The sequence below is a fragment of the Juglans regia genome, chromosome 4, assembly GCF_001411555.2.
Source record: "Juglans regia cultivar Chandler chromosome 4, Walnut 2.0, whole genome shotgun sequence".
Taxonomy (NCBI): domain Eukaryota; kingdom Viridiplantae; phylum Streptophyta; class Magnoliopsida; order Fagales; family Juglandaceae; genus Juglans; species Juglans regia.
Window position 1 is genome coordinate 901,401 of NC_049904.1, and position 19,650 is coordinate 921,050.

The following is a 19,650-nucleotide window of genomic DNA, read 5'->3' on the forward strand; positions in this document are numbered from 1 at the left end:
TTTATAAAATCACCTGGTTTACCATTTACAAGAATAGCATATGAGACTGAAGAAATGAATTTCATAATTAGACCAGTCCACCTTTCTCCAAAACCCATCTTCTTCATGACAGCCTTCAAATACCCCATTCCACCCTATCATAAGCCTTTGAAATATCTCGTTTAACTGCTCCAAATACCCCATTCCACCCTATCATAATCCTTTGAAATATCTAGTTTAACTGTCATACTTCCAACTCTCCCTCTTTGCCTACATTTCATTGAATGCAACATCTCATAAGCAGCTATGACATTGTCTGAAATCAACTTCCCAAGAATAAATGCACCCTGGCACTTTGAGATAATATCATCAAACACCTTCTTAAGCCTATTTGCAAGAGTCTTTGCAATGATTTTATAAACAACATTACAAAGACTAATAGGCCTATATTTATTCACACTACTAGGCTCACTTACTTGGAATTAGTTTGATAGAATTATGCAAACTGCCACCATTCAGGAAACCCAACACTGCACTACAAACATCATCTCCTATCACAACCTCCATCATTCTCAAAGCCTCCTCAACTTCCTCCTTTTGAAAATCTTTCTCAAGAAAATCATTCATAGATTCTGTTACCTTTAACTCCACTGACCCAATACACTCTTGAATAGCTTTAACAAAGGGATTAGAACTAGCATAAATCTCGATAAAATGGTCTCTAAAAGCAGCAGTAATACCTTCCTCATTTTCTCTTAATATAGCCTAACCATCTTTAATAGCCACATTCTTGTTCCTTTTTTTTTTTTTCCTTTGATTTGAGCACTCAAGGAAGAATCTAGTATTTTTATCTCCCAAGTTGTACCAATTCTTCTTTGCACGCTACTTCCATTTTACATCTTCCTATTCCAGTAAACATCCCACCCTCTCTTATAAAGCTTTCAATTCCTCCATGTTGTGCTGACTTAAGTTTTCTTGAATATTCTTAATCTTTTCAGAAATTTGTTCAATCTCCATTCCTTTATCCTTATCTCTCCATTTAAAACATGAAGTTAGTGAACCACTGCAAATCTTCAGTCTAGACAGAATTCTCTGAAAAGGTTCTGGACTTGACTGTCCCATCTCCCAACCTCTTTTGATCACATCTTCACATTCTTCCTGTTTTATCTAACAAGCCTCAAACCTGAATGAGAATTGTCTTCTCATCCTTCTTTGCTCACCCTCAGCCACAAAAAGTAAGATGGGCAAATGGTCTGAACACCTACCAATCAAGGCCTCTACTCTCCTTTCCTTAAACATAGACCTCCATTTATCATTAACCACATACCCTATCTAGCCTCTCTTTTGTGAAAGATTGATCAATGTGCTTGTTTGACCTAGTAAATCCCTTCCCACAGTAGCCAATATCCCCTAAACCACAATCCTCCAACACCTTTCTAAATAGGTTAATTTGACTCTCAGCCCTCCTCTTACCACCCATCTTCTCCTCTTGCCACAAAATTTCATTGAAATCTCCCCCTTGCTGTATTATTTAAAGGCTTCAATTTCCTCAACAATTCTCAAGATAGATATCTCTTTCTTGTCTCAGGATGACTATAGAATCCAGTAAAAGTCAACTCTCTATCCCTTTTGTCCCCTTTTACAAGCACACTAATATGCCAACTTGAGTAATTGATCATTTCAACTCCTTTCTCCTCTTTCCAGAACAACACTAAACCACCTTTCCTCCCAATAGAATCCACCACCAGACCACCCTCCATACCTAATCTCCTTTGTAAACCCGTAATTTTGTGAGATCTAGTTTTTGTTTCACAAACAAAAACTAGTTTAGGCCTCTTCTCCTTAACCAAAAGGCTAAGGTCTTGAACTGTCTGAGGGTTGCCAAGCCCTCGACAATTCCAACATAAGAGATTCATAATGCCAGGTGGTGCTGCTCAACAACCACCACCTCTAGCCACCACCTCTAGCCTGTCATCAACACCTTTTCCTTTCCATCATCACTTCACCAACATCTTACCCAGGTTCATAGCTTCTTTTTAAAGTAGTGATTGAACTAGAAATCTTACCTCGTTCAGGCCTAGCCTAAGCCCTTCTCTTCCACCCCGAAGATCTTCTACTCTCTTGTATCATTTCCTCAACATTAGAACTCATCCTTTCCATCTGCATCTTATTTTCAACCTCTACATAATGGATCTCCTTTCCTTCTGCATAAGTATCTGACCTTTCCTCATTCACCACATACATCATCACTTGAGGTTTAACTTTCAATCCTTCATTCAGTTCCTCCCCTTATTTCCCTATCACATCCTCCATCCCTCCCCCTTTTGACTCTTCTCCCTTCTCCATTTTATCAGATCCCGACCTTGAATTTTCTTCTCTTTTCTCATTATAATCACTCCCTCTCTGATCTTTGCTCCTGGCAGAACCTTTCCTCATTTGAGGTAAATCTCTCAACCAAACACCATACTGATCTGAATTCCCATCCCTCTCCTTACAACTCTCCTTATCATGAACAATCCTCCCACAATTAAAACACAGCCTATACAACTTCTCATACTGGAATGACACCCAATTGGTCTTTCCATCCACAACAATAGTTCTTCCTCAAGCTAGAGGCGTTCTTAGATCACACTCCACTCTCACCCTTAGACACCTTCCCCAAGCCAAACCATCCTCCTGTACATCTACCTCCATCACCTCCCCTAGTGATCTCCAAATTAACTCTCCCATTTCCTTGTTCATATAACTCAAAGGTAAATTCAGCATCTGTATCCAAAGACATTCATGATCAAAATCAATCTTACTAGGCTGCATTTCACTATCAAAATCCTTTAGAATAAACATGAGGTTGTCATAGAGCCATGGACAACCACCGAGAACTCTCATCTTATCTCTGTGATTAAAGAAAGTGATGACAAAACAATTGCTCCCAATATCATGAGATTCCAATGGTTTTCCTACCTTCCACACATTTTCCATCATCAATCTAACTACCCCCTTCCAATCCTGTGGTCCGATATCACCTTCCCGACCAAACTCCTTTCGCCCTTCGATTACGTCAACCTTATTGTATTTTTCTGAATCTCAATCGGAATCTCCTCATCGTCATTCAACTTCAACCTCCTGCACACCTCCTCCATATCCTCCATCACATTACTCTGCTCACAATCACGAGCAAAGAGATCGTTCCCTTCCTCCAATGAGGAAGATGACTAACTGCTTCACCTCACTCACTTTCCAGAAACGGAAAGCAGTTGAGAGAAGAATTTTTTTGAACCTTTTAATTAGTTAGTTACAGGTAGTTACTTCTATCAACATATTTGCCACTTAGCTTAATGTATAAAATGTAACCATTCATTCATTCAACCAGTTAGATTATTGCAGTCTACAGAATTCTAAATTCTAACATGTATTAGAGATTTTTTAAAGCTTTCATTCTATGTTTGTTTTTTTTTTATCTATTTTCAGTAATATGCCAAGAGAAGACCTAAACTACATGACCTATACTCTAAAAGGACTAGTCAATGATACAATTGGAGCCCCATTGAAACCTTATAAAGAGCAAGAACTTCTCATTTTTAAGCAATGTAGGATCTCATATACCACCTACCTTTATCCTTATCATATGAGGTATCACAATCTTCCCTCTTAAAATCCAGAAGTCTTCGTCGAGCCAGTCCATTGTAAGTGAGATGACTCAAGTCCTACATTTCTGGTTGAGATATGCTCTGATACCAGCCAGAATTAGAAATTCATGCCAAATTTTTCAGATGCTAATCATATCAAAACAGAGTAATGAATAGATTCAGATAATTTCACATATTAAAAAGAGATTCAGAACATTTTCGCATCACATGCACAAATTTTCATAAATTTTATATTCGCTCTTTTTGTATAGTTTAGAAATAGAATGCCAAAATTTTTACTCATGTCTATAACAGTCATGACAAAAATACTTTTATCTTTCATACAAATTTCATGAGTAATGCAGAACAAATAATTGAGGTTATTTGAAGTTTCTTTTCAAAACTTATCATGCACATTTTCATAAAATGAACCCCAATCATTTATTTTATGCAAAATCTAGTATATGAACCCCATTTACCTGGACTTTTTAGGCTTTCAGAATTTTTTCACAACAGTGCCGAACAAATATTAATCGTCATCAATAAAATAATCACCTAACCTGCTTAAATTTCTGATTGAACTCATACTTCGTAATTAAAACCTGATATATAAAATTCTATATTTTTCCTAATGTCTAACAATCCTCGAAACCCTAAAATATCGACTTTCCCCAAAATATTTTGATTTTCAAATAATTTCTCCAAATGATCATGTGATTAAACTGTAAAATAATGGCCACACATCTAATTTCTCTTAGTATTATCACAATAATATCATCATTATTAATAAACACTGGGTCACATATGTAATTTACTATCTAAGGGGCTTAAAAATTTAACAAGCGAAGTGGAGGAGAGACTAGAGAGGCTTACAATTAGAGTATGCATGCGGTGTGAGTCGTGGCTTCAACTGTGAACCTCTGGCGTGGGTGCGCGGCTATGGCTGTTCTAGGCAACAGTGCATGAAAATGAGAAAGAGAGACAGAGAGATAACTTGGAGAGAGGGAGAGAGCCCAAGAGGTGGGGAGAGGAAGTTTATGCTCCATGCAACGTGAGGGCTGCGGAAAATGGTGCTGGATGTCTACATGGTGGCGTAAGACGGTGGATTTGGGCGACGTTAGTCTCGGGAGTGGTGATTGTCGTGAGGGTTGGGTTGAGACTGTGAGACGTGGGTGCTGTCCACTTCGTATTTCACATCCGTGGGAGAAGAGGGGGAGCATGATGACTGAGCAGTGGGGACTGCAGGTTTGACTGTGGAGTCTTCATCTTCGGCGTCTTAGATTTTCATATAATCTAGGTTCTTGAAACGAGTTTCTCAATGGATTTAAATTTTCCATTGGTTTGATTTTGACTTTCTTGGGTGAGTTTTCAAATTGATGTAGGTTCAAGGGATTTCATTCCTGTGGGTTCATATCAGATACCTTAGACTTTATTGTATATTTGATACTGTTAGTATCTATTGTATCAATGAGATTATTGTTTTTATCTCATATTTCTAATTGATACTAAGTAAAAAACAAACATTATAAAGATGTTACTAGACAAAGATCAGTCCACTCATATGGATGATCACCTTGGCGCTTGAATAGCGAGCAAGAAGAGACAAATTGATTGCTTTGCCACTTGGAAAGTGAGCAAGTAAACATCTTAATGCTTTGGGAGCATTCAAGATAAATTTAAAGAATTTCGCCTTAGCTTGGCTAAAATTGAGACATTCAAGAATCGTATATGAAGTATTTCCATAACTTTATGAAGACTGATTAAAGTGGAATGTGAGATCTTAGGTAGACATTAGATGAGTGACTATGCTAAGAAACTCAAGTTAGGGCGCCTTTGTAGCGACTAGACTAAAATTCTTACGACGTTTGAATGTGACAAGCTCAATTGAGTAAGAGTTATACCGTAACATACACTCATACTGTATGTGCTATAGATGGCTATCTGAGGGAGTGATTGGATGGGTTCCTGCTCTATCACTATATGAGCCTTAATGGATCAATAAATAATCTATTTCTATACCCTTGAACCTGGAACTATGTCTCCAGATGAAAACTAGATGTTGCTACTTTAGCATGTTTTCTTAGGGTCACATATGATACGGTCTCATGGAGCATGTCTAGGAAAACAATCAAGTCTAATTGAATTGACATGAGTGTATAGGGAAGATTGTTTGGATTCTTAATTGTTATTTCATGACTCTGAGTGATTATATTGTTTTGACTCAATATAATTATGAGCATATTATATGACGTGAGGTCAAGAATTGATTTGAGTTATAAATCCGTAAAGGATTAAGGACTCTTGACCTAGTGCGATTAAATAGTCTGGGGCATAAACTACATGTTATGAACGATGAACAATATACATTGTTAGTAGGATAGTGAGTTAATATAGTACTCCTACCTTTTGCCTTCTTGTGAGGTTGTACTCTTCATTTTTTGTATGAGGGATAATGGATTGAGAGATCAAGAGTATATTGTTAATGGACATGGTACACATTATGGACAAGTGAGAGATGTTAGTATTGGTACTCCATGACCCATGTAGTATCCACATGGGTGGGGAAGTTCCAGGCAGTTAATTAACCAATCCCCACCACTAGCACTTACTTCAGGCAAGTTAATTAACCATCCCATTAGAAAACCCTATAAATGAGAGTTTTACGTATATTAACTAGAAGAGTGTGAAAAGGTGAACGAACAAAACAAAAGCTCTCATCTCTCTCTACAATTTCTTAGAGCAACCATATTGAACTCTTGATTTTGAATTGTGGAATTATTTTAGGAGATTCTAGTAGCCTCCTAAGCTACGTAGATGTGCAATCACAATAATTTGATGTGGGTTGTAAGGTAGAAAAAGATATGGATTTATGAAGATTCCATTCCGCTTAAGGTAATTCAAATTAACCTTATTTAACACCATATATTATTTACAATGGTGGTAATTCTTGGACTTTGCTTATCTTTTAGCTAGGGGTGTTACCTGACCCTTACAAGCTGAGTATGGGATGACCCATCCCTGCCATTGCTTATAGAGAGAGGACAGGGTGATGAACCCTATGCCCCCCCACTATAGGGTCAAAATCTTGCCAGCCCTTGCTAGGAGAATTTTGGTATACATTTGATAGCTATATGTGCTAATCTTTAAAAATCTTAAATAACAGGTCAAAATCAAAGAACAAGTGGACACCAATTGAAACAAGCAAACCAAACAACAGGAAAAAAAAAAAATTGTAGTACAAACCAACCCTAAGAGAGCTCCAAACAAAGTAAGATCAAACACTAATCAAATCATTATATACTTTTCTCTATCTTATTAAGGATGGCGGTGTTGGAGCTTGGAAGTGGAGGCATGATGTCAACCAAGGTGTATAAACTCAAAACTTACCAATGTTGCCATAAAAACATTGAAATCCAGATGATGAAGAAGAAGAAGAGTATGAGTGATAGCTGGGGTCATGTATACAAGCTTTAGATTTAGCGTCCTATTTTATTGATAAGTTTGAATAATATTTTTTCTAATAAAAAAAAATCATTTTAACATAATAATTTAGGGTAGGCGAGCCAGTATATATAGGTTGGAACTTGGCCCTCACCATTTTATGCAAAAAAAAAAAATCCACCCACAAGTCCACCTGCTAGGGAGAATTTTTGCCCATTACTCTTACAAGGCAAACAGATCTACAGGTGACTGCATATTCTTAGCCACTTCTTGGTGAAAATTACCATACATGCATGAAGTCATTCCATGCCCATGGCTCGTATTGCTAAAAATAAGATTGATTGTAAGATCAACAATATTGCAAATTAAGCTAGGGGGTGAAACTTGTGGAAAGATCATAAATAGACGTTTTCTTAGTCTAATGGTTTTTGTATTTTTTTATTTTGCAAAGCAATTTCAACCAGCCTTAGTACTCAAGATCAAACTTCAGTTATCAATAACTACTTTAACTCATTTGAAGAGCTATTGGATGGTTGAAGCTTTAAAAAGAAGAATGGGGTTTGATAGTTGTTTTTTTGTCAAACAAGTGGGGAGAAGAGGGTGGTCTGTCTTTGTTTTGGAAGTGTGAAGTGGTTTTGGAAGTTCAAAATTTCTCTTAGTGGCATATTAATGCATGGACCATAGAAGAAAACACAAGGGTCAAGTGGCTCCTCATTGGATTTTTTGACGATTCTGAGACCTGGAAAAGGCAACATTATGGGACCTTATGGCAAGATTGAAACCGCCAAACCAATTTGCTTGGTGTGATTGGTGATTTCAATGAAATAATCTATCAATCTAAGAAACACGAGGGTAGGCAGAGAGGGGAAAATCAAATGGTTAATTTTAGAGGTGCTTTGGAAGATAACCGCTTATTTGACTTGGGATGCGGAGGGAATAGATTCACTTGGAACAACAAGCAATCAGAAGATACTTTCACCGAAGAGAGGTTGGACATGGTTGTAGCATATAATCCATGGATGGATTGTTTTAAGGAAGCTTGGGTTGAAGGTTTAACTGCTAAGCTTAGACCACGCGCCAATTTTGTTAACCATGCATATAGTACAACCTAGATAAAGAAAGACAAAAAAGTATTCAGATTTGAAGCTATTTAGACAAAAAGTTGAATATGAGAAGGTAGTAATGCAGGAATGGTTAGGAGAGATTTCCACTTCGAACACTTTGGTGAGGGTCTAAACTTGACTCAAAGCTTGCAATGGGGCTCTTAATGGATGGAGCAAAACAATACTAGAGAAAGTGAGGAATATATTAGATGCAAAACTAATAGACTCAGAATCTTGCAAGAAGTAGAAGGCTCTTCCAATGCAGAGGAAATACAAAAGTTACAAGGTGAAGTGGGAACCTTACTAGAGCAAAAATACTTCAAGTGGAAGCAAAGGGCAAAGGGGAACTTTTTTCAACAAGGGGATTATAATGCTAAACTCTTTCATGCTTGTGCCACTCAGAGGAGGAAAAAGAACTGGGTCAAGCAAGTCATTGATTGGCATACTAAAGTTATGAAGGAGCAAGCTGGCACTAAAGGAGTCTTTAAGATGCTTTATGACAAAGTCTTCAAATCCATTGCACTTTCAAAAGAAATGATTGAAGCATGCTTACAGTCCTTAGAAGCTTGGGTGACAGGGAGATAAATGAGAGTCTGCAACAGGATTTTATAAGACCTTTGTATGGTACAATGGGTGATGAGGTATGTAACGATTTCACAAGACCCCTTTTGAATTTCACTTATATTGTTTTAATTCTAATTCCTAAAGTTAAGACCCTTGAAACTGTTAGTGAGTACGAACCTATTAGTCTTTGTAATAATCCTTTTAAAATCATTGCAAAAACCAATGCAATAGACTAAAAAAAGTCCTTCCAACTATTATTTCAAGTCACTGGAGTGCTTTTATCCTTGAGAGATGTATCTCAAACAATATCTTGGTGGCTTATTAGGCTTTACACTCTACCAAGTTAAGAAAAAAAAAAAATCGGCGGTATGGCCTTCAAACGGGACATGTCAAAAGCTTATGATTGAGGGGAATGGTCTTACCTAGATGTAGTAATGAGGAAGCTTGGATTTGGTGCCAAGTGGATTGCTTTAATAATGGAATGTGTCTCTATAGTCACATATTTAGTTCTGGTTAATGGAATCCTTGGTGACAAAATTTTCCCATCTAGGGGATTAAGACATGGAGATCTTTTGTTCCCATATCTCTTCTTGTTGTGTGATGAAGGGCTTAGCATCCTAATCAATTTGGTTGTCTAAGGGTGAGATAAAAGGAGTTACTGTTGCTAGGGGAGGGACAATGATAAATCACCTCTTATTTATAAATGACTAAATGGTATTCTATAGAGCCACACTACTTGAATGGAGGAGAATCAATCATATTCTTGAGCAGTACGAGCAAGCAACTGGTCAGTGCCTCAACAAGTAAAAAACATCAAATTTTTTTAGCACTAATTCTAGTGCTTCTGGAAAGAGGCATATTCATGAGGTAGTTGGTGCAAGACTTAGTGGGAGTTGTGGAAAATACTTGGGGTATACCTACTCTAGTGGGGAGATCTAAATACAACACCTTTAAGAGCATAAAAGATAGAGTTTGACATGGAATTAATAACTAGAAGAATCAGGTCCTCTCTCAATCTGGCAACGAAATTCTTTTGAAGGTAGTTCTTCAAGCAATCCCAACCTTTCACATGAGTATCTTCAAGTTACCAAGAAAACTATGTAAAGAAATTTCAGCGCTGATGGCAAGTTTTTGGTGGGGGCATAAGAAAAATGATAAAAGGATCCAATGGAAGAGTTGAAGCAAAATGGGGGAACAAAAAGCAGTAGTAGAAATGGGGTTCAGAGACCTAGAGAGCTTCAATAAGGCTATGCTTGCAAAACAGTGTGGAGATTATTTATAAACCCAAGTTCATTGGCTATAAAAATTCCTAAAGAAAAATATTTTAAATAGAATGATCTTATGAAGGAAAAGCAAGGCTATGACCCTTCTCTGATTTGTAAAAGCTCGTGGGGCTCTTTGGATCTGCTCAAAGAGGGGCTTATTTGTAGGGTGGGAATGAACATGATATCAATATTTGGGGTGACAAGTGGGTTCCAACACCCTCAACTTTTAATATCCAATCTCCATTAAAGATTAGAAATAAGAACTCTGAAGTGAGGGAGTTCATAGATGCAGAGATGGGTATGTGGAAGGAAGAGTAAGTCTCCATGACAAAAAGATATAGGGATTCTCAAAATCATGAGTTTTCTTTGTGAAGAGTGCCTATTACTTGGTCATTAGCATGAGAAAAAAAGTTGAAAGGTGAATATTCTAGGCTTACATATTAAAGTGCTATTTGGAAATGGATCTGGAAAATGCATTTCTCGGGAGTGGTGAAATTCTTTGTTTGGAAAGCTGTAAATGACATCTAACCTACCAGGAAAAATTTGGCCCAAAGGAAGATAATTGAGAACCCTTTATTCCCCATATGTGAAAGAGATGAAGAAACAATTTGTCACTCATTGTGGACCTGTGCTGCCTCTATTGATGTTTGGGTAGAATCTTCTAGCCCTGTTCAAAATTGGCCTAGTAGTGCAGGTTATCTCTCTTGACAACACGGGAGATGATGGTTAAGAACTTGTAGTAGGAGCTGGAATTGGCTGCATCCATCATGAGAAGCATTTGACTAAGAAGGAACAAATTTATATTTGAGCACTTATCAGCTCAAGAATGGTTATGGAAATAGCAATGGAGAATTTTGAAGATTTTCAGCAAGCTAAGAGGGATATGGTGATGAATCACAAGTCTGAATGAGTAGTTACCATAAGGGGGCAAAATGGAAGAAGCCAGAATGCAATATGGTAAAAATCAATTAGGTTGCATCCTATGATTCCAAGAACAAGAAGATGGGTGCAAGGATTATCATAAAAGATTGGGAGGTGGATAATATGGTCTTTTTATGTATGAATAAGATGAATGTAATCCATCAACTTTGTACAGAGCTGAATTTTTTAAGAGTGCTTTTTGAAGGGGATGCACAAGTTGTTATACAGGCTATAGCCGGATTGGACATGGAATGGGCAATTGGTGGAAGATGCTAAAAAATTTTTTCAAAGGTAGAACAAATTGGAGGATACAACATACATATAGATAATGTAATAAAGTGACTCATCAGCTTGCAAAACTTGTCACTACTCACAATGAGGAAATTGTTTGGATTAATGATGGTCCATTAGAAATTTTTGAACTTGTTTTACAAGATAATTAACTATGTGGATGGAGGATCTTGTGGTAACTTGGGGGAGGCTGGGGGAGGGGGTATTCTTCTGGATAATAATGGTGATGTACTTTGGGGGTTCGCACATGCATATGGTTATGCCACTAATACCATTGCTGAATGTAGAGCCTTGTATGATGGACTTCGGTTATGTCGGCAATTAAATTTACGGGATGTGTTGGTTGAGTCAGATTCTGCGGTTATTGTTGGTTGGTTAGCTTCCTGGATATGCAAGTATTGGTTCCTTTGGGATTTTTGGGAGGAAGTGACAAGCATGGTACGTGAGCTCAATGCTCAATTTCATCATATATATGGAGAAGCTAATATGGTGGCAGATGTTTTGGCAAAGCAGTGAGCTCAAGGCTTGACATCAAATTTTTTTGATGGTCTTCTATTCAAGGGTGTATTCGGGGATTAATTCGATTAGATAAACTTGGCATGCCCTATATTAGAACGTGAGTGTGATGCATTATTGTTTTTACTTGTGATTTTGGCACCTGAGTATTTTGTTAGAATTCTTTGGTGGCCTTGAGATGTTTACTATGGTATTCTTCCGTTATAAGTGAGAGTTTTTTGAATAAATTTGGGACGAGATCTCTCATGGACAGGAGACCTTCGTCTAACTATGTATTGGTTAATTTGTGGCAATGAAAGTTTACTTTTATTTAAAAAAAAAAAAAACTGCTGAGATGAAATGTTGAATTAGGTTGTTTTTGGGTACTATTATTTAATATTTTATAATTACTTTTCATATACTTTTCACTATTTTTATTACTATTTAATATCTTATCATTAATTTTTCACCACTCTTTCACTACTATTCACAGATCTACTAAGATCAATTCATAACCCAAATGTAGCTTAGTTTCCACAATCGTTTGAATATAATTACACCAACGTTCAATAAATACATTCGAACATAAGGCACTATGTTCGAACGTATACACTCTACAAACGTTTGAACTTATTCTGTTAATGTTTGCATGACTAAGAAAGATATGTTCAAACGAATTGATTAACCATCTGAATGTTAAGTCTTTGATGTTCGAAAATTTTTACATTAACGTGCAAATGCGATATTCAAACGCCGCAGTATAAGCATTCGAATGAAAAATACCAAACATTAGATATTCATTGTTCAAATGCTAATCAGTCAGGTAAATGTTCGAACGTTATTCGGTAAATGCGAACATTACTTTCTGTGATGGAATTCGACTGTCACAAAATTCTTCACATTCGAATGTTATATTTCACGTAAGATCTCAACCATCACAAAAATAAAAAATTTTAGTGACGGTTGCACAATAAACCGTCACAACATACTTTTTGTAATATTTTTTTGATGACGGTCTTAAATTGTCACAAAAAGTTTTTGTAATGATTTGTTTTGTGACGGTTTCATCCATCACAATAGATCAAATCTATTTTAGTGAGAGAAATACATAATAATTTGTCTATTTAAGCTGGCTAAATACATTTGAGTCCACAAATTTTGGCTCTCTTTTAATCAATTGATCTTTATTCAGATATATAACTACGAACTAATAAAAAAATTGTAGACTTGTCATTATTCTTTCAGAGAAATCCTTGAGATCATGAATTAAATTTAAGAAGTCCAGGCCGTCATTCTCGGTTGATGGAGCTAATTTGTTCTTTCCCGGGAAATTATCTAAATTAGAGATAATTGGCCGTATTAGCTAGTCAATAGTGTATTAATGCAGAGAACTGCATGGACTGAGCAGTGAGCCCCACAAATCACGTCCGATAACGATCCAAGTCCATCAAGTCATATCTTTTTTTTTTTTTTTTTTTGTGGTGCTCACTGCTCGATACCGATCCAAGTCTATCAAGTCATATCTTTTTTTTTTTTTTTGCGCTCACAGCTCAGTCCATGCGGTACTGGTCGTGAGTTCGTGCACCACAAGGCACGCAAGTCTTCCTATGTACATCCCTATTAATATCTGTCATGATAGAATTAACCTGCGCTATGATGGAATGGTCGTTGCACGAATCTTCCAAATAGAATCATTTATATATATATATATATATATATATATATATATATATTGCAGAGTCAGAAACATATGTTCAATAATATCTCTTATTCTAATTGTATTTCAAAAAATCTTTACATATAGTGAAAGAAAACTGTAGAAACAGCTTTACACTTAGAATATACAAGAATAAAAAAAATAAAAACCCAAACCCAAGAGACCAGACTGAATTATTAAAGACCAAACATATTAACAAAAAAAAATCCCAAAACTAATTCCCAGCGTAAAAAACCCGCAATTGTACTTCTTGAATAAATAACCAACCCAACCATACTTTTTAATGACATCTTAAAGACGGAATACCACATCTATCTAGCCTGACCATCCCTCTCACAACTTGAGGAAGCCTATCCATCTGACCATATATCCTATCAACCCTAGCTTCTGCATCTCTAATAAGCAAATCAGCTACTTTATTTCCCTCACGAAAAATATGCGAAACTTTGAAGTTTATTTCTTCCAAATTCTCTAACAAAGTCTCCCATAAATCCCATAAATACCAAACATTGTAAGTTTTCGAAGATAACCAATGAACAACTAATGCCGAGTCACACTCAATTTCCACATTATAAAACCCAAATTCTTTACACACAGCAACACCACGACATAAAGTCCTTAACTCGGCTTTATATGTATTGGTTCTGAAATTAAGAAATTCTGAAAAAACAGCCATAACATTGTCGTCATGATCTCTAATCACACCACCCCCTCCACAACTTCTTGGATTTCCCCTACAACTTGCATCTATTTTTAATTTTACCCTACCCTCCATAGGCTTAGCCCATGATACTGCAGACAGCTTCCGGCCATTGACTTGTTTTATAGGCAAATTCATGGCTAGAAGAATATTTATATCATTTGATTAGATCTTACGGCACTGGGTAGAAATTTGGCCTAACCAAAACTTCACATCCCTCCAAATAGATTCAATTGATTCCTCCACTGATTCCATTCTAGCCTTACATCTACACACCCATAATTTTCAAGAGATCAAGCCTGGAATTAAACTCACCGGAATGCCTCTATGAGAACATCGTTTCACACACCTAAACCATGCGAGACTCGGCCACACCAAGTCGAGCTCTCCATGCAACGGACACCCAATTCTACAGATGCTCGACGCCACGCAGCTTTAGCAATATCTGCATTAATATCAGTCAAGACTCGTTGCATTTCCTATCACCGATATCAATCAAGACTACGTACCCAGCAAAACTGCTTAGGGACAACATTCTACCATGCATATTCGTATCGGGATCCATATAGCCTGAAGAGGGAGGCATGCACGTACAAAATGTCGTGATGTACAGATCACATGATCCCATGGAAGATTTTTTGTTTCTATCATTTTTTAAAAGCTTGGGTGAGTTCAAATAATACAAGTGTCATTCGTTTATGTTCCTTTTTTTTTTCTATTAATTTAAAAGTGGAACACGACGTTTCCATTTCAATTATTATATTCTCTCTTTAAGAACTACATGGTAAAATTAAAGAAAATGTTTTAGCTACACAAAATTAAATCTACAAACGAACATGTCTTGATGTAGATTATAAAATTACTTTCTAAATCGATTTGAAGGATCACATGAACTTATATAAGTTTGTGAGTTTATTTTTATACAGTTATTGTCGGATTGTACAAGCGTTGCATATTCATTTTGAAAAAGATTGAGATTCTGGATTGTACAACCACTGCATACTCCTTTTGAAAAAGAGTGAAATTCACTATTAAAAAATTAATTTTTTTATAAAGATCTCATATTTACTCATTTTTTAAAAAGAATGTGTGACGCTTGCACATTCTATATATGATTGCAAATATTATTTTTCTTGTAACATTTCTAAAATATTAATTCATAAGGAAAGTTATCACTGAATGGTGAGTTTTTTATGGGATCCAAATCCTTGCTTGTATATACATCTTACTTCTTTTCGGAATTTCACGCATGGTGGTGAAATTCAAAGAGAGAAAAAAAAAAACATAATACCCGGAATCTATTTCGATCATGATTTATTTAGTTATCAAGCCAATGATATTAGGGAACTAATATCTGATCATAAGCTTAACTAACTCCCTTGAGTCGACACCTACATTGTTGTTCTTAGTATGTTTTGTGTTCTTTGCCAAAATATATAACACGTGTGATTCGGCCATTAATATTAATTTAAGACTGCTTAACCAATTAAGTTTTCTATCTGTCAAGTACTTGGGTACATAATTTTGTCGTAAAACAATTGATACTGTTATATGTTAGGCATCGTACCAAATTATTATGTTTTAAGCTAAATAGACAGTACTGTCAATTTTAAGTAAAATGGATTGAAACGTAGTCAGCTCTAAAAAATGCTTATTGCATCTCCATACATTTAATTTGCCGCGTGACTTATATTTCTTGAACATGAAAGTAATTAATTGTCTACAGTAACTATATATAGTTTACCCTATATATGCCAGTCTCTTTGAAGTAGGTTGGTTTGGTTATATAAAATCAATTTATTTCATTTTATCTCATATAATTATTATAACTTTTCTAAATTCTCACATAAAATATAATAAACAATTCAACTTTTTCAAATCTCAAAATAAAAATAATATTAAAAAATTATATTTTAACAATATTTTATTGTACTTTCAACAAAACATCTCACTTATCTTATTTGAACTACATAACCAAACCAGACCTCAGTCTCTTTGAAGTATATAGTCAAGCAAACGACAACAAACTCATGATCATCATCTCTTTCATTCTGTTTTGTTGAGTGTGCTTTTGTGTATGTGCACAGGGAGGGTAATATGGCCGCACATAGGTTAGCTAGAAATATAAAAAATGTGAAAAGTATTGATATGTGGTGGAATAGTATTCTTTATTTTCTTTCTCAAGTCGTATGAGCTGACAAAAGTCTGTAATTTCTTTAATGAAGTGATTTCTTATAAAAAAAAAAAAAACTTTAATATCGAGTGCTCAGTCCAAACTGGATGCACATTCAACTAACTAGTACAAACTACAAACTAGCTCATTTATTTATGTAAACACTCTGTCTATCTATCATTATTACTCAGCCAATGTATATTTAAACACACTTGCATTAATATTTAATTTCATTCTTTAACTCATGACGTTGGTATAAGTCCAGCCATGCTCATACCTGAATTGATCAACAAATCATCCGTGTCGCTTATGTGGTTCATGTCATCTAGAATCACAATAAGCGCGACTATGAATGCATAATCAACGTTAGGATGAACAGTTACCGAGTAATTGTCTTTTCCGAACAGAGCACTTCGAACGGTGGTCTTCTTACCCATCTGCGTTTTTATTCCCATGATAATCAATTCTATTAGTTTCTAATTATATTGTAGGTTCTTAAACTTTCAAGATCTAATTAATTTTACGAATTTAAGAACCAAGTAATAGGACTTCTTCTCTCTAATATAAACATCATCGAAAACAAGCTATAAGCGAAAACCAGCTTACCTCGGCAACTATATTGGTACGATCTCCGGTATATACGACACAAGATTTTTCATGCGAACTCCCTTCAACCATGAAGTCGCATACCTCTTCGTTTGTGTTATTTGCCAAGAACACATGTAACTTTGCCCTCATTTGAATCATTGAAGATCGCTTAACAGTAAAAATCAGATCATTGGGCTCTTTGCTTTTGCCCCTATACACATTCCATCTGTGATGTGCAGACATTATCTACGCAAACAAACATCATGATCAATTGCAATTTGCAGAGAATATATAATTATATGAATATAAGAAAATTTAGAACAAAACCAAGACTTGGGGAAAAAGATGTTACATATGTTTATGATGAAATATATAATATTATCAGCCAAATTAATTAACCTTCTCTCGAAGAGTGACAATAGGATTTCCATCAGCATGAAACAGAACACGATGATCATGAAGGGACATTAATTTTTCTTTCACATAAAAAATGACGGTGCCTTTGCTGTCTGTGACAACAAAGTTACCACCGGATATGGTCATGACTTTTTTGACAACCGCCAGATCAACGGTATAAGGTGTACAGTACTGAGTGCAGATTACGGGAATAGGGTTGGCAAACTGTGCGACAGTTGGAGCTGGAGCTGGAATTGACTGAGCCATGATGATGATGATGATGATGATGGGATCGGATTGGAGCACTGGATCAGAAGAAGACTTGCTTATGTTGCTTGGGGCTTTGGTGATGTGGGGAGCAGTAACACAGTTTTTGTGAGCGGCTTTCCTGTTAAATTGCGAGGAAGAGCAGGGGCGGATCAATACAAATGGAGAATTAAAGTGAAATTTAACTGAATTATCTGTAATTATAATATAATAAATATAAATAATTTATTATATTACTTATAAAAAAAATTTATTGTATTAAATATTAAATTTAATATTATGGTGCCTTACATATTAAAAATTATAAAAAGAATTTAAAATTTTATTTAATGAAATAATTTTTATTTTATTTAAAAAAAAAACCTCATTTTTATTTTTAGAGACCTTCATACAGTGGGCCTTAGGCAATAGCATAAAAGGCCTTACCAGCGGCCTTGAGGAAGAGCGCCCGTCAAGCCGCCTTTGTACATGTATAGGACTTTTATGCCAAAAAAATCCAAAGAATGATAGCTATCATGATGCCGTGTTGTCCAATTCTTGCATAAAGTGATGATCAAGAATAGATCCAAATAACTATCAAAAGAAGCTTTTGGATGACTTTGAAAAATTTGCTAACAAGCAGAGAGAGTTAAATTAAATTAGATAGATGAGAAAATCTTTTTCACATTGATTCAATTATTAAACATCAGTTTTCCTTCTCTTTGAATATTTTCTTTGAATTGATTTCATTTAAAAATTACAATTACAAAAATCTTAGTGACTTTAATAAATAAAGTCGATGTTAGTATAATTTCGATACTTGTCAAAGTGAGATACCAATTTCTGAGGATGATACTCTTTTTATCACTTTACTATAAAAGTACGATATTGTGCACTTGCAGTTTTGCACCGATCAAGTTTTTGGCGCCGTTGTCAGGGATTGATTTCTTCTTATTTTTGTCAATATCGATACAAAGCAATCTTGGTTTTAATTTAGAATTTTATTTTTTAATTTTAATTGTTTTTGTTTTACAAGTGTGTTTTTGACGTTGGATACGTTGTGCTAGATATCTTGACATTACTCCCTTTGATTCAGAGATTGAAAGAACTCTTAGATCATGAACAAAAAAAAAAATACTAGCCATGGCTGACGGACAAGAAGATGCACAATCACGCACCTTGAAAGATTATGTACTGCTAGTTGTGAATGACAACTACTCGGGTATAAGATGTCAAACCATTAATGCCAACAATTTTGTGCTCAAACCAGCCTTAATCAGCATGGTGCAAGAAGCCCAATTCAGCAGATCGCCACTAGATGATCCCAATATTCATTTGACGATATTTTTTGAGATTTATGACACTGTAAAGATTAATGGTGTTACTGAAGACACCATTAGAATGAGATTATTTCATTTTTCTTTGAGGGACAAGGCAAGAGGTTGGCTACAATTTCTATAGCCGGGAAGTATTACTAGCTGGCAGGATATGGCTGAAAAAGTTTTTTGCTAAATTCTTTCCACCTGCAAAACCAGCCCAACTCAGAAGTGAGATTGGTCAATTCAACCAAACTAATTTTGAATCGCTCTATGAGGCATGGAAAAAGTATAAAGATTTGATTTGGCATTGCCCTCAACATGGATTGCCGGACTAGTTGCTGGTTAAGATGTTCTACAATGGATTAAATGGGCAAACTCGGGCCATAGTTGATGCTGCTGGCGGTTGAAATTTGATGTCAAAGATAGCTGAAGGTGCTACCTCTCTTTTGGAAGAAATGACCTCAACTAATTATCAATGGCCAACAGAAAGAACTATGACTAAGAAAGTTGCGGGGATTCATGAATTGGAGTCGTTAGCTGCCCTTTCAGCTCAAGTTGCTTCCCTATACCATCAAATTTCAGTTTTGACAACCCAAAGGATACCACAAAGTACATAATGTGTTGCAGCTACAAGTATGACAGTTCGAAGTAACGAAGTAGGTCAAGAACAAGTTCAATACATCAGTAATCGGAACTACAATTATCGTTGTAATTCTATGCCAAATTACTTCCATGCAGGTCTTGGAAATCAAGAGAATTTGTCTTGTGGAAATACAAAGAATGTGTTGCAACCTCCTCCAGGATTTGATAGTCAACCAAGCGAGAA

General features: G+C 35.8%; 1 protein-coding gene and 1 non-coding gene across 2 annotated transcripts; both read right to left on the minus strand.

The window, feature by feature from the left end:
• Positions 1-2,268: 2,268 nt before the first annotated feature.
• LOC108989962 (protein LURP-one-related 10-like) lies at positions 2,269-17,666 on the minus strand. The gene is made up of 5 exons (XM_018963750.2): positions 17,263-17,666; positions 16,882-17,109; positions 16,553-16,712; positions 2,633-2,745; positions 2,269-2,535 (listed from the first exon to the last, which is right to left on the minus strand). Exons 1-5 carry the CDS (start codon positions 17,524-17,526, stop codon positions 2,269-2,271), a joined length of 1,032 nt encoding a protein of 343 aa, XP_018819295.1. The 5' UTR covers positions 17,527-17,666.
• A 1,376-nt stretch (positions 17,667-19,042) lies between these two features.
• Positions 19,043-19,149, minus strand: LOC118348351. Its single transcript, XR_004801445.1, has one exon. It is a non-coding gene; the product is annotated as a small nucleolar RNA R71 (small nucleolar RNA).
• Between the last annotated feature and the right edge of the window lie 501 nt (positions 19,150-19,650).